The sequence below is a fragment of the Mytilus galloprovincialis genome, chromosome 13 (genome assembly GCF_965363235.1).
Source record: "Mytilus galloprovincialis chromosome 13, xbMytGall1.hap1.1, whole genome shotgun sequence".
In the NCBI taxonomy this organism is placed as follows: Eukaryota; Metazoa; Mollusca; class Bivalvia; order Mytilida; family Mytilidae; genus Mytilus; species Mytilus galloprovincialis.
In genome coordinates, this window is record NC_134850.1 from 25,802,469 (window position 1) to 25,826,708 (window position 24,240).

General features: G+C 33.6%; 1 protein-coding gene across 1 annotated transcript in view; it reads left to right on the forward strand.

Moving 5' to 3' along the window:
- The first annotated feature begins 737 nt into the window (after positions 1-737).
- The window catches only part of LOC143057083 (uncharacterized), a 75,765-nt gene continuing 52,262 nt past the window's right edge, over positions 738-24,240 (forward strand). The window contains exons 1-7 of the mRNA XM_076230315.1: positions 738-875; positions 2,727-2,841; positions 4,053-4,105; positions 4,845-4,941; positions 11,410-11,558; positions 11,939-11,989; positions 20,567-20,660. Of these exons, the coding sequence (XP_076086430.1) occupies positions 2,785-2,841; positions 4,053-4,105; positions 4,845-4,941; positions 11,410-11,558; positions 11,939-11,989; positions 20,567-20,660 (501 nt within the window). The 5' untranslated portion in view covers positions 738-875; positions 2,727-2,784. The remainder of the gene's footprint in view (positions 876-2,726; positions 2,842-4,052; positions 4,106-4,844; positions 4,942-11,409; positions 11,559-11,938; positions 11,990-20,566; positions 20,661-24,240) is intronic.

Below are 24,240 nucleotides of genomic sequence, written 5' to 3' on the forward strand. Positions count from 1 at the left end.
TATGGGCTTTGTTCGTTGTTGAAGGTCGTACGGTGACCTATAGTTGTTAATTTCTGTGTCATATTGGTCTCTTGTGGAGAGTTGTCTCAACATGGCAACCATACCACATCTTCTTTTTTTTGTAATCAATGAATTTTGTAAAAGATTTAATGACTGGAGAATTTCAGAAAAGGTATCAAAAGTTCACATGAATATTTTTAGCGCTTATCTGTATATTATGAACATTCATTACTATATAATTTTACTTTCAATTCTAAGTTTACTAATTGATCCATGGTGGTCATTGAAATAGTATACAGACTCTCTCTATTTAATAAACTCCGTGACCGCCGTGGATAGTAAACTTCAAAATAATAGCAGTTAGAATTCTGAAAGTATACAGAAAAACGCAAACCGGAGGTATAATCTGACTTAAAATTTCGTCCAATGACGGGACAATATCCGGATGCCTTTTTTCTTGTTTTTCTCCCAAAATAAATCAATCTGAATAATCATATGAATGGATGACAAATGCGACTCTACACTGTACCTGTAGGACACAGAGGCGTGTTGATTAATTTATTGTGGAAAGAAGAGAAGCGACACCCAAAATGAGGTCTTCTCGTTTAATAGTATAGATGAATATTGAACAGTTTTACGACCATCATATCATTGTTTTAATGAGTATTATCTGCTTATGGTTTACTCTGGATTTCAGTTGATAAATAAGCAAGCCCATTGGAAACAGAAGTGAAAGTAGAATCGCAAAGGTTGATATTTATAGATAAGCAACTCTGTGATAAACATTTGAGAGTTAGATAACAATGACCTTCTCTACAATAATTCGACTTTCTAAAAACGACATCAAATAGTTACAGATACTTACGGCGGTTGAGGTTTGTTCACAAAAAGGGGGGATTGTTTTCAATGTTGACATACGTTTGTTTCTCCTAATAGAAGCTTGCCTGGAAACTTTTATTAACATGTTATAATGCTTGTTCCTTGTGAAACAAATAATCTGTACCCTTTACTCATTGAGCATAGATGAATACAGGGAATGAGCCCCCCTTTTTGTTGGAAAAAAAATGTTGATTATAGGTAATCACTGAAGCATGACTGGAGCTTGGCCCTTTCACAGGAGTTTCAAACTCCTGTGGCCCTTTTAAGAACAGTCAGGGGCCCCCTTATAAAAATTTCTGGGTCCACCACTGCAGTCAAAGAACCTATAAATACTCTAAATTATTTCTTCCACAATTCTTATTAATTACTCTTAATCTAGCTAAGAATTTTTTTAAAACTATCAAGAAAATCCCAAGTCAGGAGCCTGTAATTCAGTGGTTGTCGTTTGTTTATGTGTGACATATTTGTTTTTTCTTTAATTCTTTAATATAAATAAGGCTGTTATAGTTTTCTCGTTTGAATTGTTTTACATTGTCATGTCATTGTGTCTGGGCCTTTTATAGCTGACTATGCTGTATGGGCTTTGCTCATTGTTGAAGGCTGTACGATGACCTATAGTTGTTAATGTCTGTGTCATTTTGGTCTCTTGTGGACAGTAGTCTCATTGGCAATCATACCACCAAAAAAAAATTCATCTTTTTTAAATATATGTAGAATACTGGCCATGTGTTACTGGTAATAAAAGTAGAGTTGTGCAATACGGCCGGAACTTATATTTGACGGGACTTGACACTACCTAATTGTAGTTGATTTTATCATCAGGTCATGGGTTATAACATGTATAAAGATATGATACAGAAACGGACACATGTAAAATAGAGACTCGCTATTATCCTAATAATTTCTGATAAAATAAAAAAAAAGTTATTCAAACTAGTTTTATAGTCATGATAGTAATGCTAGCTAGTGCAGTATCAAACTAATGTATTGTGTCACTTCAAATTTGTTAAAATTGCATTCTTTTCATCACAGAAAAATACAAAATACAAATTAACAGGCTTATTAAAATAATGGTGGCAATCAAATTCCCAAACAATTATAAAACACTTTACATCGAATAAATCAAACTTATTTAGGTAATTTTATATGACAAAATATATCTATACTTTATGATAAAACTTGTATTTATTTTGGTTAGAGTTATGTGGTTAATTTTTTGACCAGTTCCAATAGTTTTTCAGTCAGACTCTACCAAAATATATAAATCTTGGGATAATAGTCTCGGGGAGTCCAAGATTTTATCAATTTTATTCTGAAAAAAAGCCTATCAGATTCATTTCCCTTTAGATATACTGATCCCAGGTTATAGTAGCTCACAGTAAGGTTGTGGATATAGTTACAAAATTTGAGTAACGTTCTTGAGTCACAAAACATTTAGTTGGCTTGAAGTATGTACAAATATATGTATGTTTAAAAAGTTTTGTCAAGAGTTTATAAAATCAAGTTGTGAGTTATTAAAGTCGAGATGCAATAAGCATGATAAGTTACAAAAGTCAAACTGTTGCAATTAGTTACAAAAGTTGAGTTGCAAGTCAAAAAAGTTGAGTTGTAAGTTAATAAAATTGAGTTGAGATGCAATCTACAAATCTCAGATTTAAGGATGTAATTGCAATGACATTTATAAGTGAAATTTTTAAAATCTAGAAATTATAGAATTGATATTATGACATGTATAATTAAGTTGGAAGAGCATTAGTTAAGGATCAAAGTAAGCTAAAAATATTGAGAGCTTATTATGCCTCAATCATTTATTTGAATATAACATATTTAAGTTTTTAATATTTAAGCAGACAATGGCATGACATAGAAGCTATGTTCAGATGAAAAGTGTTTTAAATTACAAGCATGGATTGGAGAAATACAGAAGTAGAAGTTGATTTGCCAAATGGTGCATGTTATCAGGTGAGTCATAGTATACATTGGTGGATCCAGAGGGGGTTGGAACCCCCCCCTTTTTTTTGGACGATCAATGCATTTGATTGGGAACATATGATAGGAACCCCCCGACCTTTTATCCTGGGTTTGGAACCCCCCTTTTGAAAATGGCTGGATCCGCCCCTGTATATTATAGTATATCATCTGATCAAGGATCAACAACTCTCTTAAATGTTATGATTTATAGCACTGGTTGATGCGTACCCAGCTTATGCTCAGCTTCTGAGTACAATTTTAATAACACAGATTATTTCTATAATTCTGTTTGACGTGAATGCATTAAAAGCATTGATGAAGATAACTATATATTTCATATGGCAATGTATGGTGTTGCATTCTACTGTTTTCATTGGATATGACGATCAGTAACGTGTTGCAAAGTTTATTTTACGTATCTGACGTCTTGTTTCTATTTTTACGTATATTGACGCTATGTTTCTATTTATACGTATATTGGTGGTCAATATGAAAATGTTACTAAATTTAGATTGTGCAGTATGGTTTTGTCCATAAATTAAAGATATATTACAAAGACTCCAAAATAATGTGGTAAGCATAAGGGGAGATAATTTGAACCTTGAATACAAAATTTACATCTTCAAATATATTACCATGAATGATATAAGTATTGCCCCTGAAAAACATTTACAAATTTATGCAATAAAGTATTTTGATAATTGTAAGGTCTTTTCGGTTAAAAATTAATGAACTTTTTTTAAACAACAATCTTTGATATATTTTAGGTTTCACTAAAACATGAAATAAATTGACTTTAACAGTATTAATACTATATCTTATAATCCTCACTCAGCATATTAAAGGTTATAATTTATAAAAAAAAAAGAAGGAAAAGTTAAAGGATGGCCCATTTTTTTATCCGTAGAGTATTATTACAATGACTCAAAAAATGCATCAAGCACAAAGAAAAAGTTGTGTGGTAAGCATAAGGGGGGATAATTCAATTTGAAACCTTGAATAAGAAATGTATATCTTACAAATATACTTATACAAGTAAATATACTTACATGTATTATATTACAATGAATGGTATTACTCTTAAATGACATTAGCACATAATTATGCAATACAATACTATAGATATGTTGATTTTAATTATTGTCAGTTCTATTTTAGTTACAAATGTACTTATATAATTAAGGCAAACATTGATATTTTAGGCTTCGATAAAAGATATAACAGAATCTGGAATACTTGTTGTTTTCAAAGATGAGTAAGTACCTCCAAACATTAATCCTGAGGAGATTTAGAAATAAATTAAAAGAGAACAAAACTTTATATCTGGTTCATTGATATGTAAGAAACAGTTGAATTGAGACAGAAGTATTTTGAGTTTTTTTTTTATAAAGTATAGTTTCTCCATCTCTAATTCATCAAGAAGTTCAACTTATTTGATCTTAAATACTGTACATGTATGTATACAAACATTGGCAAGTGGATTCAATATAAAATCACTTATGTGATGAATTTTCAAGTGAACGAAGGTGATTTTAGGTGTTATATTAAAATTACAAATTATTAGTAATGACATGATGAATCACCAGTAATCAAAAAGATATAAAAAGATGTGGTATGAGTGCCAATGAGACAACTCTCCATCTTATTTACAATTTGTAAAAAACTATTGTAGTCATAGGTCAAAGTACGGTCTTCAACACGGAGCCTGGCTCACTCCGAACAGTACAAGTATAAAGGTCCCCAAAAATAACTAGTGTAAAACCATTCAAACAGGAAAACCAATAGCCTAATCATCATAAAAAACAAGAAACGATAACCACATCAACAAACAATAACTACTGAACATTTTGTTCGTAACTTAGAACAGGTGCAAACAAATGCAGGGGTTTAAACTTTTTAATAGGTACCAATTTTGAAAGACCAGCAAGAGCGACTTAGACATGAGCACCTTGTTTTTTATTCATTATTATTTGTTCATACATTCCTTTTTTCAGCTTGAAACCAGAAACCAGTGTAAGATTTGAAAAAGTAAGACTGCTTCCACATCAAGATGAAGACAGCTTTGATTTTAAACAAGGGGACATAATTCAGGTTTGTGTAACTGGTGTCAAAAAAGTTTCATGATTTTTGCATTGAAATTACTTTGAATATAATTTTGTTCACAATATTCACCTATGTTCATAATTATTTTATCACAGCAGTATTTATACATGTATTGCAGTTTTATAATATGATGCTATATAAATTCAAGGAGGTTATTGAAATAAAACATCCATAACTTCATGAGACCGTAGTAAACACAATGACCACTGTCTGGACCCTAAAATAATAGTGCAGTCTGGGTTCAAACTCATTAAAAAGTAACTAACTCTGAATTCATTTATTTTCATGGGTTTCAATTTTCATGGATTGAGGAAAACTTGTATTTCATGGATATTTGATTTCATAGTTTTAACAATCTCTGCATACAAAGCCTATGAAAAATTTGTTATTCCTTGGATATTTGAATTTGTGGTTCACTTAAGCTTGTACCCATGAAACCCAAGAAAATTGGTATTCAACAAATAATAATGAATCCACAGTAATATTAATCCAATTCCTAAGTGAGCCAAGTTAGCTTTTCTCATCACTTGGCGTCCGTCCTCTGTCCTCCGTCCTCCGTCGTCTTTGTCGTTAACTTTTACAAAAATCTTCTCCTCTGAAACTACTGGGCCGAACTTAACCACAATCATCATTGGGGTATCTAGTTTAAAAAATGTGTCTGGTGACCTGGCTAACCAAACAAGATGGCCGACTTGGCTAAAAAAAGAACATAGGGTTAAATGTAGATTTTGGCTTATAACTCTGAAACCAAAGCATTTAGAGCAAATCAGACATGGGTAAAATTGTTTATCAAGCTCAAGATCGATCTGCTCTGAAATTTTCAGATGAATCGGACAACTGGTTGTTGGGTTGCTGCCCCTGAATTGGTAATTTTAAGGAAATTTTGCTGTTTTTGGTTGTTATCTTGAGTATTATTATAGATAGAGATAAACTGTTGGCAGTAATAAAGTTCAGTATTGTCAGATCTACAAATAAGTCAACATGACCAAAATGGTCAATTGACCCCTAAGGACTTATTGTCCTTTATAGTAATTTTTTACCAATTTTTCGTAAATTTTTGTAATCTTTCACAAAAATCTTCTCCTGTGGAACTACGTGGTCAAATTTAACCAAACTTAGCCACAAGCATTATTAGGGTATCTAGTTTAAAAAATGTGTGCGGTGACCAAGCCAACCAATCAAGACGGCTGCCATGGCTAAAATAGAACATAGGGGTAAAATGTAGATTTTGGCTTATAACTCTGAAACCAAAGCATTTAGAGCAAATCTGAAAGGGGTTAAATTGTTTATTAAGTCAATATCTATCTGCCCTAAAATTTTCAGATGAATTGGAAAACTGGTTGTTTGGTTGCTGTCCCCCAATTGGTAATTTTTAAAGAAATTTTGACAATTTTGGTTATTATTTTGAATACTATTATAGATAGAGATAAACTGTAAACAGCAATAATGTTCAGCAAAGTAAGATCTAAAAATAAGTCAACATGACCAAAATTGTCAGTTGACCCCTTAATTGCCCTTAATAGTCAATTTTAAACAATTTTCATTGATTTACTAAATTTCTGTAAATTTTTACAAAATATTTTCCTCTGTATCTAAAGGTGTCAGACCACCAATTACTCCCTCCAATTTAGAACGTATGTAAAAGTAGTCCTACTTTGACACAAAATAGTGCTTTTGATGTCATTGTTTACTTAAACTAACCAACAAATTTGCAGAAATGAAACTTTTGGTGAAAGGGAAATACATTTAGACCATTTTGAGCCAAAATACACTTGTCTATGAGTTTGCATTAAAAATTCAGGATTAATGCGCTACATAGTACACTAATTTAAGATTTCCAGAAAACCGGGAGTTATTTTGGTAGTACCTGTCTTTTCAAAATCAGAAATTTGTTACAAGACTTTAAACATTGGTTGAAAATTGGCATGTAGGAAGGTGATACATGTACAATTCAGGATATACCTGGTTTCCTTGAAGTTAAACTTAAGGTAAAATATTTAGAAAGCTGTGAAAATTGCAAAATTTGGTTGAACAGATAGGGATTTTTAATTGGTGGTCTGACACCTTTAAGGGAAATACGGTGAAACCCCAAATTCAGAAAACAATTGATTTTTTTTACTTAACTGATCATATGAAGTGATAGTAGTCACATTTCAATCTTTTTGGGGGCGAAAAGTCACATATTGCAAATTTAGAGCCTTAGACCTGAATTTGTGCTATTTTTAGCTTTTCCCACCCTGACAATATGCTTTCACATAAAAAAATGTCCCTAATTGTTATAAATGCACAGCAAGATGTTTCTGTGGTATTAACATTAAAACATGGTTATTTTACCACCAAAAAAAGTTCTTGTCATCAAGATTTAATGAAATTATTTGATTTTTATCCCTTATATCATTGCGTCGAAGCATGTATTTGGCAGATAACATAGCCTGATGTAAACATTGCAAAAACTCACAAAAATCCCATTTATTGTCTCAAATGAAAGTTTTATGATTAAGTTGTATCAACTGATAGAAAATAAAAACAGTTAAATGACCATGACTGCACTTTTGATCATTTAATAGTCCCATTACTTACACCAGGTGTAAAAAAGGGGGGTCAATATTCCTTGACTCTTCAATACCTTGAATTTTTTACTTAACACATTGTAAAAATTGTGGAAAGTCTTTTAAGAAGTAGAACAAACAAGAAAAAAATCAACAAAACTGATCTTGATAATGAAAGTTTATGTTCCTGTAGTCCAAAATGAAATTTTCAAGTATTTTCTATCAAAGTCATACATTACAGTCAGTTTAAATTGAGCTGTGAAATTTGTAATATAAGTCACATTATGCTCAGATAAGATGTTTCTGACTTCAAATTGACTAAGGATTAAGAATAAAGCAAAGCAAAGATTTCTGAGCAACTTTTTTGGCTCTTTAGGTGTCAGACCACCAATTACTCCCTCCAATTTAGAACGTATGTAAAAGTAGTCCTACTTTGACACAAAATAGTGCTTTTGATGTCATTGTTTACTTAAACTAACCAACAAATTTGAAGAAATGAAACTTTTGGTGAAAGGGAAATACATTTAGACCATTTTGAGCCAAAATACACTTGTCTATGAGTTTGCATTAAAAATTCAGGATTAATGCGCTACATAGTACACTAATTTAAGATTTCCAGAAAACCGGGAGTTATTTTGGTAGTACCTGTCTTTTCAAAATCAGAAATTTGTTACAAGACTTTAAACATTGGTTAAAAACTGGTATGTAGGAAGGTGATACATGTACAATTCAGGATATACCTGGTTTCCTTGAAGTTAAACTTAAGGTAAAATATTTAGAAAGCTGTGAAAATTGCAAAATTTGGTTGAACAGATAGGGATTTTTAATTGGTGGTCTGACACCTTTAAGGGAAATGCGGTGAAACCCCAAATTCAGAAAACAATTGATTTTTTTTACTTAACTGATCATATGAAGTGATAGTAGTCACATTTCAATCTTTTTGGGGGCGAAAAGTCACATATTGCAAATTTAGAGCCTTAGACCTGAATTTGTGCTATTTTTAGCTTTTCCCACCCTGACAATATGCTTTCACATAAAAAAATGTCCCTAATTGTTATAAATGCACAGCAAGATGTTTCTGTGGTATTAACATTAAAACATGGTTATTTTACCACCGAAAAAAGTTCTTGTCATCAAGATTTAATGAAATTATTTGATTTTTATCCCTTATATCATTGCGTCGAAGCATGTATTTGGCAGATAACATAGCCTGATGTAAACATTGCAAAAACTCACAAAAATCCCATTTATTGTCTCAAATGAAAGTTTTATGATTAAGTTGTATCAACTGATAGAAAATAAAAACAGTTAAATGACCATGACTGCACTTTTGATCATTTAATAGTCCCATTACTTACACCAGGTGTAAAAAAGGGGGGTCAATATTCCTTGACTCTTCAATACCTTGAATTTTTTACTTAACACATTGTAAAAATTGTGGAAAGTCTTTTAAGAAGTAGAACAAACAAGAAAAAAATCAACAAAACTGATCTTGATAATGAGAGTTTATGTTCCTGTAGTCCAAAATGAAATTTTCAAGTATTTTCTATCAAAGTCATACATTACAGTCAGTTTAAATTGAGCTGTGAAATTTGTAATATAAGTCACATTATGCTCAGATAGGATGTTTCTGACTTCAAATTGACTAAGGATTAAGAATAAAGCAAAGCAAAGATTTCTGAGCAACTTTTTTGGCTCTTTAGGTGTCAGACCACCAATTACTCCCTCCAATTTAGAACGTATGTAAAAGTAGTCCTACTTTGACACAAAATAGTGCTTTTGATGTCATTGTTTACTTAAACTAACCAACAAATTTGCAGAAATGAAACTTTTGGTGAAAGGGAAATACATTTAGACCATTTTGAGCCAAAATACACTTGTCTATGAGTTTGCATTAAAAATTCAGGATTAATGCGCTACATAGTAACCTAATTTAAGATTTCCAGAAAACCGGGAGTTATTTTGGTAGTACCTGTCTTTTCAAAATCAGAAATTTGTTACAAGACTTTAAACATTGGTTGAAAATTGGCATGTAGGAAGGTGATACATGTACAATTCAGGATATACCTGGTTTCCTTGAAGTTAAACTTAAGGTAAAATATTTAGAAAGCTGTGAAAATTGCAAAATTTGGTTGAACAGATAGGGATTTTTAATTGGTGGTCTGACACCTAAAGGGCCAAGTTTATTATAGATAGAGAAAATTGTAAGTAGCAAGAATGTTCATTAAAGTAAGATCTTACAAACACATCACCAAAACACAATTTTGTCATGACTCCATCTGTGTCTTTTGTTTAATATTCATATAGACCAAGGTGAGCAACACAGGCTCTTTAGAGCCTCTAGTTATATTAGTTTTTGTTTTAAATTTTTTAAAGGTTACTAAAAGATCTTGAACATGCATAGAAACACATAAACTCTATGTTTACTAATCCAATTCAATACACCATAACATTACACATAGCAATTTTACAGAAATTATACGAGATAAGGAGATGGGACAATAAGGCCCTTATTTGGCCCAAATATTACTGCAAGGGAGTAGGTCCGGTAAGGTCCGATTTTGGACTTTAATTTCAGGTTTGTCTGACGAAATATTTTGGACACTTTTGGGACACTTAAGTGTCTATCAGTTGATTGAATTAGTTTATGTGAAAGATTTTGACTGAATTAGTCTTTAAAAATGCTCCGATTCAAGCTTAAATATGAAAAATCTATCACATATATACCAAAAAATGTCATTTTTCAGATGGTTTTTGTCAAAAATGATAGTGGTCGCTTCCGTGTTCATCCGCAGCCTTTATATATATGTTATGTATTATCAACAAATACAACTTACATTTCAATATTAAGAATGAACACAAGTGCGGCCCCTTTCATTTAAGACGGAAACCGTCTAAAATTTCACTAAAATGCTAAAATTGTGAAGATTTTAGTAATAATTTAGCATGACTTAATGATGCTAGTACTCAATATATGTGCATTGTATTGTCAAAAACAGCCTATATTTATGTAGCAGAAGCATTCTACTTTCCATTAAATTTACATAACTAAAAGTTTACATTTTAACAATTTTGTAAAATTGTTATATTTTGGGTCCAAAAAGGGGTCTTACTGGACCTACTCCTTTAAAAGTTATCATACATATTCTTAAATTTGTCCAAACTAGACTAAGATTTAAGGTCTCCAGAAAATAGATAAAAAATTCACATTAAACAAGTAAGCATGGCAGCAAACCATGACAAAATTTGCATATTTTGAAAAATTTCTTGATTTTCCTTTTTTTTCATCAAATTTTAAGTATAATTTTGATTGGAAAAGTATGTGTGCAGCAAAGAAACTGAACTTTATATTTGGTGAGATTACGTCAATAGTTATAACAAAGCTTCTCTTAAATTTTTTTGTTGTTTCTTGGCTGCCCAGGATGTTTCCACAATGGAAACAATAACAGAAAACTGCATAAATTCTGTATTTTTCCTTGTTTTTGTGAAAACGATACATCTTATGACGTAATTCTGTTGTCATCAGATAAAAATCTTTATGTTTTTCATTTATATTTTATGACCCTATGCATTTTCAAATATGATGTGCCTATTTGAAATAGTTGTCAAACATTTTACTTTCTTTGGCCAAAACCGGGCCTTAATCTCCTTTGTATATGAACAACTCTCTTCAGGACCGAACACATTTTTTAACAGATAATGAAGGAGTTTTCTCAACACAAGTTAAATGACTAAAAAATAGTACACAAAGTTTATACCTGCTTAATAATGCCAGTAAACTTTTAAAGAGAGGTCTCTGGTTAACCTAGTTTTAGATTCAGACAGGTGTTCTCTTTTTTTGGTCAGGTTGTGTTTTTGACATATTCCACATTTTCATTCTCAATTTTATTTATTGTATTTATCATAGGTTTATTCAAAGGCCGATGAAGATCACATCAAAGGATGGTGGAAAGCTAAGATTCAATTTTTAAAGGGAGATAACTATTATATAGAATATGTAAACAGGGGCGGCATGGATTTACAAAAGAAGGACAACATTCGACCAATTAATCAGGGGTTTGTACTAGAGGAAAGTAATCCAAAAAAAAAATCAAAGAATTAGATGGAAAAATATTGAGGTTTTATAGAATGAGAATTTAATTATGCCAAATTAGTCTAAGGACAGACAACAATTTAGCTGCAGAACTGTAGCTCTTTTAGTTCCTGATAATATATTTTTACTATTTACTGACCAAAATTCCTCCTTAAAACAGCCAAAATCAGGAGGATATTATTTGTATTTCTTGCAGCATCTCAGAAATTATGGCCTTTCTGTTTCATTTATTTATCATTTTCCTAGGTTAAAAAAAGTCAATGTAAGAGTATCACAATTTATTACAAAATTTTAGGTTTTATTTTGATTAAACAACTTTTTTGTAATTTTGTTTCTTTTTTAGCGATTGTTTTAGAAAGCTTTTAGTGAAAGTTCCAAAAAATCTCAAAGCCATGTAAGTTTATTTATAACTTTGATTCATTAATTCTCAAAATTGTTTAGAAAAATGTTTATTATACTGCTTCTGATCCGAGACCACAATTATTTCGTAGTGCATTTCTTTTAGAACATAAATGAAAATAAAAAAAAACCTCCCTGCGCTTTCTCAAAGAAACTTTTACAGTGTGTTGTACTACTTTTGGGACAAATTATATCAAAATTATAGAAAACTTCATCGTCTCTAACTCAAAATATGGACAATTTTATGTTAAGGGGGTCTTGAAATCTTTTTACAGCTTCCGAAGTGCTAATTTTAAACCTTTTTCAGCTGGACCAAATCACTACTTTCCTTTAAAATTCTGGACCCAAATTTTTTTACAGTCTAATTTCACCCCCCTATTTGCATCTTGACTTGCAATTTGAGGCATTAAACATGGAGAAACAAATTTGGAAAGGGTATAAAAATTAATGGCAAGTAACCCACTGTCAACACTAGCGACTATATTTGTGAACAACGAAAATCAAAGGACGAGAATGGTGGTCTCGGACCTCCTGTGCATAATTCAAAATTGGAAATTTCAACAAGCATCATATATTCTTACACAAGAAAATAAATCCTGGTCTGCTAGCTACATGTTAATCTTTTCTACTGATTTAATAACTAGAATCATGCAAACAGACTTAAGAAAAAGGCATGTAAGGTCATCATACAAATATGACACTTTTCTAAATTGTAATCTTTAAAATTGTTGTCGCGCACTAAAAACCCCCATGGGAACTTTCAAAAGCTGGCAGGTATGTAACAAGTCTATATCTATTGTTATGCACCATTTATGGTCATTATGTTTTCTGGTCTGTCAGTCCGTCCTGCTTCAGGTTAAAGTTTATGGTCGAGGTAGTTTTTGATGAAGTTGAAATCAAATTAACTAGAAACTTAGTACACATGTGTTCCTTATGATATGATCTTTCTAATTTTACTACCAAATCAAAGATTTTACCTAATTTTCACGGTAAAGACCACTGAACATAGAAAATGATTGCACGGATGGGAAATCCATGTACTTATGACACATTCTTGTTTGAAGAAAAAAAATACATCATAACGATAATGGAACAAAGCAGGCTGGGTAAGTGGGACTGCTTTAATGGTCAAAGTTACTTTTTATTCACCTTCTTCCACCTCAGAGCTATCAGCTCTTTGATTTTACTGAAGCACTGCATGTCTATTTGATTGAAAACAGGATATGTGATAATTTCTCTGGAGTGTTGTTTTTATTGTATATGTTAATATTTGCCATATGACTTAATCATCAATCAATCAATCATTTTTATGCCCCACCTACGATAGTTATCGTGTATCGTGTTTCTTGTGGTTAGTACTTCGCTTTAGGGTTAGTAATGAAAGGCGTTGTGTTCATATCAAATTGTATTCAAGTTATGTACAAGGCAACGTTACGTAAACAATAGGCAACGTAAAACAATAGGTAACGTTAGTGACGTTAGTTACTAAGCAATTGTACAGCGGCAAATACTTGACACTGGGGGCGCCGAGAAGTGAAAATTATTAAAATATTATCAAGATGAAATTAAGTTACAAAAAGTGAAAATGATAATTATTCATTTAAAGTCCATGTAATAAAATAGAAATCATTGAACTGTCTATTCACTATATATCAAAATTACGGCGCACTATTTACAGTCTCTTGTATTATAACAAAATTAATTAAGAAGTCCATTTTTTAATCTTAAGTTTGGCTTCTGTTTTCGATTTACGCTCTCTGGTCTCTGTGGCTGGCATTGTTGATGGCACTGTCGAGTCGGAAACCTCTAACGGATAAAGTTTTGAAATAGGACGACTAGTCAATCCGTGCTTGGTTCTAATTTTCACTGATCTAGTATATCCATCTTTTCCTTGGCAAAGTTCATCTACGACTCCTAGCTTCCATGTTATCCTAGGAGAATCATCGTGAATCTGGACTACATCGCCCATCTTGATAATATGACTGTTTGTACCGATGGTCTTGTGAAATTCTCTTAATGCAGTCAGATATTCATTTTTCCATCTGATTTGGAATTGTCTAATAAGTTCATGTTTAATATCTGCTTGACGGATAAAAGTAGTAGAAGTAGGTACGGTAAGCTTGTCGATATTTTCGGTAATGTCTGACGGATATGGTAGACGGGTTATTCTCCGGCCGTATAGAAGGTGAGATGGTGTCAACGGTTCTGGATCACACGATTCGGACGATACATACGTTAATGGTCTATCGTTCAATATTGCTTCAATCTCCGAAATGACTGTTTGGAGTATTTCAAGATTAACACAGTTAGTTCCTAATATTTTCCGCAAAATGTTTTTTGTAAGTCCAATCATTCTTTCCCAAAATCCGCCATACCATGGCGCTCTACTCGGAATAAATTTCCATTCTGCTCCATAATCATTGAGTTTGTCCTTTAAAGATAACGAATTGGTTAATAGTTTGAACTCTTTACTAGCTGTAATAAAAGTTAACGCATTATCTGAAATCATCGTTTTCGGAACGGATTTACGGCTACAAAATCTTCTGAATGCTAACATAAAGAATTTTTCTGTCAAGTTAGTGACAATCTCCAGATGAACGGCTCTTGTTGAAGCACACGTGAACAGACAAATGTATACCTTAATCTTGGTATTTTCACAATTCTTTACATATAACGGTCCTGCGAAATCGACTCCGGTCACAGTAAACGGTACGGGTTCATCAACTCGGTCTTTCGGTAACGGCGGAGGGTCTGGTTTCAGATAAGGTTTTCCCGTTACTTTACGACAAGTCACACATTTCCGTAAAACTGTTTTTACGCATTGTCGAATTCTTGGTATCCAATAACTTTGGCGTAAATGTGTAACTGTACTATTCAGTCCTGAATGTAAATGGTTAACATGCGAATCCCTAATCACTAGATTTGTGAAATTGTGTTTGGCAGGTAACAAGTACGGAAATTTCGTATTTTCACTCAAAGAAGCATTGTGTATCCTTCCTCCACATCTGAATATTTCATTGTCGTCTTTGAAAAGTTTTAACTGTCTAACAATAGATGATCGTTTATTTGGTTTATCGCCGAAATTATACGTAGTGTTCTGTGTGTTCCGAATCCAAACTAACACTGAATGGCGAATCTCATTGGTAGATAAACAAGAAAATGTCTTTCTGTTTGTCTCGCTCCTACAGTTATGAATAAACCTAAATATATATGCTGTTACTCTCAACAGTCTTTTTAAATTACTGAACCTTTCCAAATTTATAATTATGTGTATACCTGTATTCTCTGTCTGTGCCGGTAATACAAGAGAAGCTACTGGTTCCTCGTCCTCTTCATTTACGATTAATGATGTTGTTGTCATGTTTCCGTGCCATGAGGGCCACTGATGTTCATTTGTAATCCATTCCGGTCCATGCATCCATAACTTATTTTGTACAAATTTTTCAGCTGATGTTCCACGAGTTAATTGATCTGCCGGATTATCAAGTGTTGGGCAATATTTCCATTGTTGATTTCTTACATTTTCTTTAATATCTTTAATACGATTAGCGATGAAATTTTTAAGTGGCTTTGTTGAATATATCCAGCTAATCACGATTTGGCTATCACACCAAAAATTCACATCCATTTCTCCTATGTTTTCAAGTAAATGTTTTGCAAGTCGGGCTCCCAATAATGCTCCCATCAGTTCTAATCTAGGCAGTGTTATCTCTTTCAAAGGGGATACTCTATTTTTTGCCATTACAATAACTGACTGGTCCCCGTTCACTAGGTACGCACAAGCACCGTACGCGCTCTGACTTGCGTCTGTGAAAACATGCAGTTTTCTAGTTGTAATAGTAGACGATTCGTTATTGTAGAAATAAGATCTCGGTATTTCAATTGTGAGTGCCTGTTTAAGATCCTGTAATAAAATAAACCATTTGTTCCGTATATCTTCTGGTAGTGGTTCATCCCATTCAAATTTTCGTTTCCAAATTTGCTGCATCAACATCTTTGCTCGTACTGTAACAGGACTTAATATGCCTAATGGGTCAAATATTTTAGAGGATTGTTGCAATATTTCTCTTTTCGTTACACATCTGGCCTGGTCCAATTTTATACTATCTTGAAACGAAATTGTATCTTTATCTACGTTCCATAACAGACCGAGTATTTTCACAGATTTGCTTTTATCCAGGGAATTCTCCGTTGCTGCAACTTGTCGTAATTTTACATTATTCGACGTCCAAGACCTCAAGTTAAATCCTCCTTTGGATAATAATTCTCTCGATTCTTTGTAGAATGTCATCATGCTCTCTTCGGTTTGAAAACTTGACAAAACATTGTCCACGTATAAATCTTTCTTTAACATGTTTGCAGTTATTGACGAATTATTATTTAAATGTTTCAGTAGGGTTGCATTCAAAATGAACGGGGAACATGTTGTACCAAATAAAACTACTCTGAAACGATATGTTATCAACTGGCTTGTTGGGTCGGCGGGTTCACTTAGCCAAAAAAATCTCGTCACGTCTCGATCCTTTTCGTCAAGCTCAATTTGAAGGAAAGCTTTTTCGATGTCTGTCGTAGCTGCATATTGGTGTAATCTAAATCTTGCTATTATTCCAGTTAACTCATTCATTTGTGGCGGGACGGACACAAGGCAATCATTTAGGCTGGGCTTATCTGATGATTCTCGGCAGCTGCAATCATATACGATGCGAATTGGGGTGGTTGGTGAGTCTTTCTTAACAGCATGATGAGGAATATAGTGTATTTTCTCACCTGCATTTTCATCTTGAACTTTTTCCACGAATCCTCGTTTTTCCTGGTCAGCAATAATGTCTCCATAGACTTTCATCATTTCTGGTTCCCTACTTAATCTATTTATCAAACTAAGTGTACGGCGTTTTGTAATATTGTAATTACTAGGCAACTCCGGAAAATCTTCTTTCCAAGGAAGTTTTGCAATATATCGGTTGTCCTTCATTATGATACTGTCTGTTTCATATGTCTCGAAAAAGGATTTGCTTGATTTTCCAGATTCGTCAGAAACTTCTCCAAGTGATTCGATTTTCCAAAAACGTTCCAAATCGACTTCTTCTGTTTTGTGTTGCATCATAACATTGAACATGAAAGCTGAGGAAGTTGTGGGTCCATTTGAGTTTAACATTGGTCCAGAAAGCAGGTATCCGAGTTTTGATTGTACTGCGGTTGGGCCTGGTCCACGGATAACTTTGTCTTGTACGATATCCCAGTAATAATCAGAACCTATTAACAGTGAAATCTGGAATTTATCCATGTCGTTTACAGGATGCGCTAAGGTAAGTCCTCTGAGGTATGGCAGTTTAGCAGCATTGTATGTCGTGCGGTTGTGTAACGGTGCTGTGATTGTAGGGACAATCAATACTTCCATCGGTATTTTCTTCCCATTCTGAGTTTGTAAATCTATGACGGCAGTGTTTAAATTTCGTGTATTTCTGGTTGCATCTCCAAATGCTGCTAGGCTAACTGTTGAAATTCCATTTGGCTTTAACTGCAACTCAGCGGCTAATTCTTGGCTAATAAATGACTTCTGAGATCCTTCATCTAATAGTATATAAGCTGTAACTGACCTGTCATCTACCCATACTGGTGAGATGGCTGTCTTTAACAAAACGTCTGTCCTTGGTTTAATGTTCGATGTCGACGTGTAACATGTTAATGCATCATTTTCGCTCTCTACTGTATTGACTATGGCATTTTGCGGTAAGGGTTTTGCTGTACTTACGCTTTCTTTTTCTTGATTCTTATTACTGTCACAAAGACTAGTGTGGTGCTTTTTATCACATTTTCTACATCTAAAACGCGAGCGACATTCTGAAACTTTATGACTTCCAAAGCAATTGTTACTAAGCATACTTTTTTCTGTTTAATTATAGAAAAGCGTTTTTCTCTGTCTACAACAGTTGTGCATTCTAGGGAAGAATTTAATGTGATTGTTTGCAATAAATACATGTTTTGGGCTTGGTCTGATAGCTTCCGGACTGGGGTCTTGAATAGCTTTTGGGTTTAGCTGCTGTGTAAAATGATGCAGTGGGAGTAAAGTTATCTGATTGATTCGAAAAACCAGTTTCCTGTACGTGCATTTCTTTACCAATCGCTTCCCTCAGTGACCTAATATCCCAATTCTTTTTCCCATGTTCTCTGGTCATAAGTTTTCTCATTTCATCGGGTAGTTTTCCAAATATTATTGGTACTAAAAGTGATCCGAATGTGTCTTGCGATTGTCCGAGCGACTCTAATCCCCTTATGCACGATTCCATTTTATCGTAAAATGCTCTTATGCTTTGTGGTGTAAGTGACGGATGCGAAAGTTCTAGTAGATTCTGCATGTACGCGTTTATAACTGTTTGTGTCTGTCCATACCTCTCCTTTAACAATATAATTGCGTGTTCATAGTTGGCGTTTGATAGAGATAAACCGGATATGCATTGTGCGGCTTCACTGTGTACCTGAGATTTGAGATAGCTGAACTTTTGTATATTTGTCAAAGAGGGATTGTGATGAATGGTTGTCTGAAACGATTCCCAAAATGTCTGCCATGTTAATATGTCTCCCGTAAAGTTTGGTAGATCAAGCTTCGGTAGCTTGTGATAGAAGTTTGTTGCTGTTGTTGGGTTTGCATTCGTATAAACGGAGTTGTTATCTACGGAAAATACATTTTCTGAATGGTTTGAATTATGATTTGCAATACTTGTTGACGGAAAATTTGATGAATCAAGTGTATTGGCTATTGGAACATAAGTTGTTTCACTCACCGTTTGCTGAAATGGGGTTGTTTTGTTTCCAGAAACTATGTCCTTGAATCGGCGAATGGCGACTTCCATATTCATTGCATAATCGTCCGCGTCAAGAATTTCTTGTTCCATGTCTTCTAATTCGGTTCCATCTAAGATCTGTGAGTCTAAAGATTCAAGCAGGTTCCTCTTCTTTGTAAGGTTGTCTGCGGCAGCCGAAAGTTCTTCATGTCCAATATCTTCTTGCGAAATTCTTTCCTTTGTTCTATTAATTAATCTTGTAACTGCACTACGGTGACCACCACGAATTGCTTTTAATTTCTCCATGGGTCACGGCACCAATATCGTGTATCGTGTTTCTTGTGGTTAGTACTTCGCTTTAGAGTTAGTAATGAAAGGCGTTGTGTTCATATCAAATTGTATTCAAGTTATGTACAAGGCAACGTTACGTAAACAATAGGCAACGTAAAACAATAGGTAACGTTAGTGACGTTAGTTACTAAGCAATTGTACAGCGGCAAATACTTGACAATAGTAGTTAAGTAGAGGGGCATTATGTTTTCTGGTCTGTGCGTCCGTTCGTCCGTCCGTCCGTTTGTCCGTCCGTCCATTCGTCCGTCCGTTCGTCCGTTTGTCCGTCCGTCCGTCTGTCCGTCCGTCTGTCCCGCTTCAGGTTAAAGTTTTTGGTCAAGGTAGTTTTTGATGAAGTTGAAGTCCAATCAACTTCAAACTTAGTACACATGTTCCCTATGATATGATCTTTCTAATTTTAATGCCAGATTAGAGTTTTTATCCCAATGTCACGGTCCACTGAACATAGAAAAAGAAAGTGCAAGTGGGGCATTTGTGTACTGAGGACACATTCTTGTTTTTTTATAAACTTGTATTTTGTACTTCCTGAACTCATCTGATAAAAAATAAGAAGATGTGACAACTATCCAACAAAGTTCAAATGAAGAGATGTAAACAATTATAGGAAACCATATGGCCTTCGATAAATGAGATAAAAATATACTGTGAGGCCAGCTTTAAAACAAAAGGCCCTGACATGACAAATATGAAACAATTCAATAGAGAAAACTAATGGCTTAATCTATATCAAAACATTTTACGAAAAACAAATATGACAGACATGAATTAAAGACAACCAATGAATTACAGGCTCCTGACTTGGGACAGGCACATAGAGAATGTGGCAAGTTTAAACATGTTTGTTAGCACTCAACCCCCCTAAACCACTGTAACAGTATAACTTAAGCAAAAACTATAAAAATCAGTTGAAAAAGGCTAAATCATCAGATGGATACAAATAGAAATACATGTAACAAAAACACAAAGTGGATATTGGTGGGTACTTGTACATGACAAAAACAAATTATTACTAAGTACAGATCTGAGAGTACTCACAGCTACTGACAGCTAGTTCTAAGGCAATAACAACTTGCCTTGAAAATATAAAATTATAATCACACACCATATTGCATGTATGAAATCTTCAACTTGAATTCTAAATTTATTCTTTTACTAGAAGTTATTACACTTTAAAGTGAATTTTTGTGCCATAACCTTGACTTCATAATTAGATAGCAATTGTTGTTTGGTGTCAAAGGGTCATTTAGACACAAAATTCACCTAAATACAAAAAGTGTAAATGCTTCTATGCTTATATGATACACTGCAATACCGACCGTGCAAGGGCTGTATAGCCAGTCAAGGTCGTTAAAAACTTCCATTTGTTGATACACTGGCACTTATACTTTGAAAACTGCTATTTCAAAGGAATGTTTTTACACTTAATTATGATTTTGTAGTTGTGAAGAAGCTGGAATACATACAGAATTCATCAAACATTCAGGTGTACTCGCAGTAATATACAGTCGAGCATCATCATCCTTGATTTTTGTAGTAAGTTTAATGTAAACATGTCTATACAGATATGCAGATTTTGTTGAGTAATATCTCCTTCAAAAAGATTGTTTGAACCATTTGATACAATACAGTTAAATTTTTCTAAGGAACTACATATCAAAGCTTGTTGAAAGTTTCATTTGCATGAACATGCTTTACTATTTAATTGTGTTTTCCAATATATATATTACGCTCATTAACATTCTTTTTCTGGATACTAAATGTCGTTTTCTTTTTTAGCCATGGTGTTGTCAGTTTATTTCCAACTTATGAGTTTGAATGTCTCTATTAGAACCCCTTGCCTCTCTTTTTATATATTTTATGCATGTATGAAAATATAAACTTAATCTGATTCTAAGTTTAACCCTTGCACCAAGGTCAAGTTAATTTTATATGAAGCCTGCAGAGATTAGTCATGTTTAAATGTTATATCTTGATTAAAAATGATTTTGGTTTCGACAATTTTTCTCCATTTTTAGCTCACCTGGCCCGAAGGGCCAAGTGAGCTTTTCCCATCACTTGGCATCCGGCGTCCGTCGTCGTCGTCGTCCGTCGTCTGTCGTCCGTCGTCGTCCGTCGTCCGTCGTCGTTAACTTTTACAAAAATCTTCTCCTCTGAAACTACTGGGCCAAATTAAACCAAACTTGGCCACAATCATCATTGGGGTATCTAGTTTAAAAAATGTGTGGCGTGACCCGGTCAACCAACCAAGATGGCCGCCATGGCTAAAAATAGAACATAGGGGTAAAATGCAGTTTTTGGCTTATAACTCAAAAACCGAAGCATTTAGAGCAAATCTGACATGGGGTAAAATTGTTTATCAGGTCAAGATCTATCTGCCCTCAAATTTTCAGATGAATCCGACAACCCGTTATTGGGTTGCTGCCCCTGAACTGGTAATTTTAGGGAATTTTTGCTGTTTTTGGCTATTATCTTGAATATTATTATAAATAGAGATAAACTGTAGACAGCAATAATGTTCAGCAAAGTAAGATTTACAAATAAGTCAACATGACCAAAATGGTCAGTTGACCCCTTTAGGAGTTATTGACCTTTATAGTCAATTTTTAACCATTTTTCGTAAATCTTAGTAATCTTTTACAAAAATCTTCTCCTCTGAAACTACTGGGCCAAATTAATCCATACTTGGCCACAATCATCTTTGGGATATCTAGTTTAAAAAATGTGTGGCGTGACCCGGCCAACCAACTAAGATGGCCGCCATGGCTAAAAATAGAACATAGGGGTAAAATGCAGTTTTTGGCTTATAACTCAAAAACCAAAGCATTTAGAGCAAATCTGACATGCGGTAAAAGTGTTCATCAGGTCAAGATCTACCTGTCCTGAAATTTTCAGATGAATCGGATAACCTGTTGTTGGGTTGCTGCCCCTGAATTGGTAATTTTAAGGAAATTTTGCTGTTTTTGGTTATTATCTTGAATATTATTATAGATAGAGATAAACGGTAAACAGCATTAATGTTCAGCAAAGTAAGATTTACAAATAAGTCAGCATGACCAAAATGGTCAGTTGACCCCTGAAGGAGTTATTGCCCTTTATAGTCAATTTTTAACCATTTTTTCGTAAATCTTAGTAATCTTTTACAAAAATCTTCTTCTCTGAAACTACTGGGCCAAATTAAACTAAGCTTTGCCACAATCATCATTGGGGTAATTTGTTTAAAAAATGTGTGGCGTGACCTGTCCAATCAACCAAAATGGCTGCCACGGCTAATAATAGAACATAGGTGTAAAATGCAGTTTTTGGCTTATAACTCAAAAACCGAAGCATTAAGAGAAAATCTGACAGGGTTTAATTGTTTATCAGGTCAAGATCTATCTGCCCTGATGTTTTCACATGGATTGGACAACCCGTTGTTAGGTTACTGTCCTTAATTGGTAATTTTAAGGAAATTTTGCCGTTTTTTGTTATTATCTTGAATATTATTATAGATAGAGATAAACTGTATACAGCAATAACGTTCAGCAAAATAAGATCTACAAATAAGTTTACATGACCAAAATAGTCAATTGACCCTTTAAGGAGTTATTGCCCTTTATAGTTAATTTTTAACATTTTTCATAAATTTTTGTAAATTTGTAGAAAATATTTTCCACTGTAATTACTGGGCCAAGTTCATTACAGACAAGAGATATTTGTAGCAACAAGAATGTTCAGTAAAGTAAGATCTACAAACACATCACTATCACCAAAACACAATTATGTCATGAATTTATCTGTGTCCATTATTTAATATGCACAAGACCAAGGTGAGCGACACAGGCTCTTTAGAGCCTCTAGTTTGTAACATTTATTAGATTAGTTATGTCAAGACTTATATTAGAGTTATACGTCCTTGGTTATGTATAATTGTACTATATGTGCTCTATTGGCAATCAATTATCACATGGCCTTATTTTTATATTTATAGTACAGCTGTGTATTTTAAATGGTCCCACATGGTCAAAAACTCAAGACTCAGATTAAGTTGAATTTCCAACTACAAATGTATTACAGTGAGTTGACTGTTAGTGTTGCTCTCAACCAATTGCAATTCATTCAAAATTTTGACCAAATTGCAATTTGTTTTATAAAATCAAATTGTTCAACTGGTCAGAAATTTGAACCAACTGCTGTAGAAAACCACAGCCAAGTCATGAAAGTGCAAGGTGATAAAATAAAACATACTTACAATCCTATAAGACTTTAACTCCACTTTAATGATGTTGTGACAAAATTAGTTTATCAGTTTGTATAGTTATATTATATTCATTTCCATGCTGAAGGGGAACTGTTTATTTTGAATTGCTATTAAATTGTCCAAACTAAGCTTTCATATAGTTTTTCTTTCTAAAAGTATTCTATATTTATAAGAATCAGACATTATGTGAATTAAAACGATTCATATTCAGTAAAATATGTGTAAAATTGCAATATATGTTTGTAGGAAGTTTCCATGGGGGAGATAATAACTTTTCTTTCAAAAAGTCTTTATTCAAAAGAATAATATTTTAGGTTATCTCCCCTGAAAACTTATCAATAGCATATTGTTATTTCACACATATTTTACTGAATATATGATGTTTTTAGCTCACCTGGCCCGAAGGGCCAAGTGAGCTTTTCTCATCACTTTGCGTCCGGCGTCTGTCGTCGTCCGTCGTCGTCCGTCGTCGTCCTGCGTTAACTTTTACAAAAATCTTCTCCTCTGAAACTACTAGGCCAAATTAAACCAAACTTGGCCACAATCATCATTGGGGTATCTAGTTTAAAAATTGTGTCCGGTGACCCGGTCAACCAACCAAGATGGCCGCCATGGCTAAAAATAGAACATAGGGGTAAAATGCAGTTTTTGGCTTATAACTCAAAAACCAAAGCATTTAGAGCAATTCTGACATGGGATAAATTTGTTTATCAGGTCAAGATCTATCTGCCCTGAAAATTTCAGATGAATCGAACAACCTGTTGTTGGGTTGCTACCCCTAAATTGGTAATTTTAAGGAAATTTTGCTGTTTTTGGTTATTATCTTGAAAAATATTATAGATAGAGATAAACTGTAAACAGCAATAATGTTCAGCA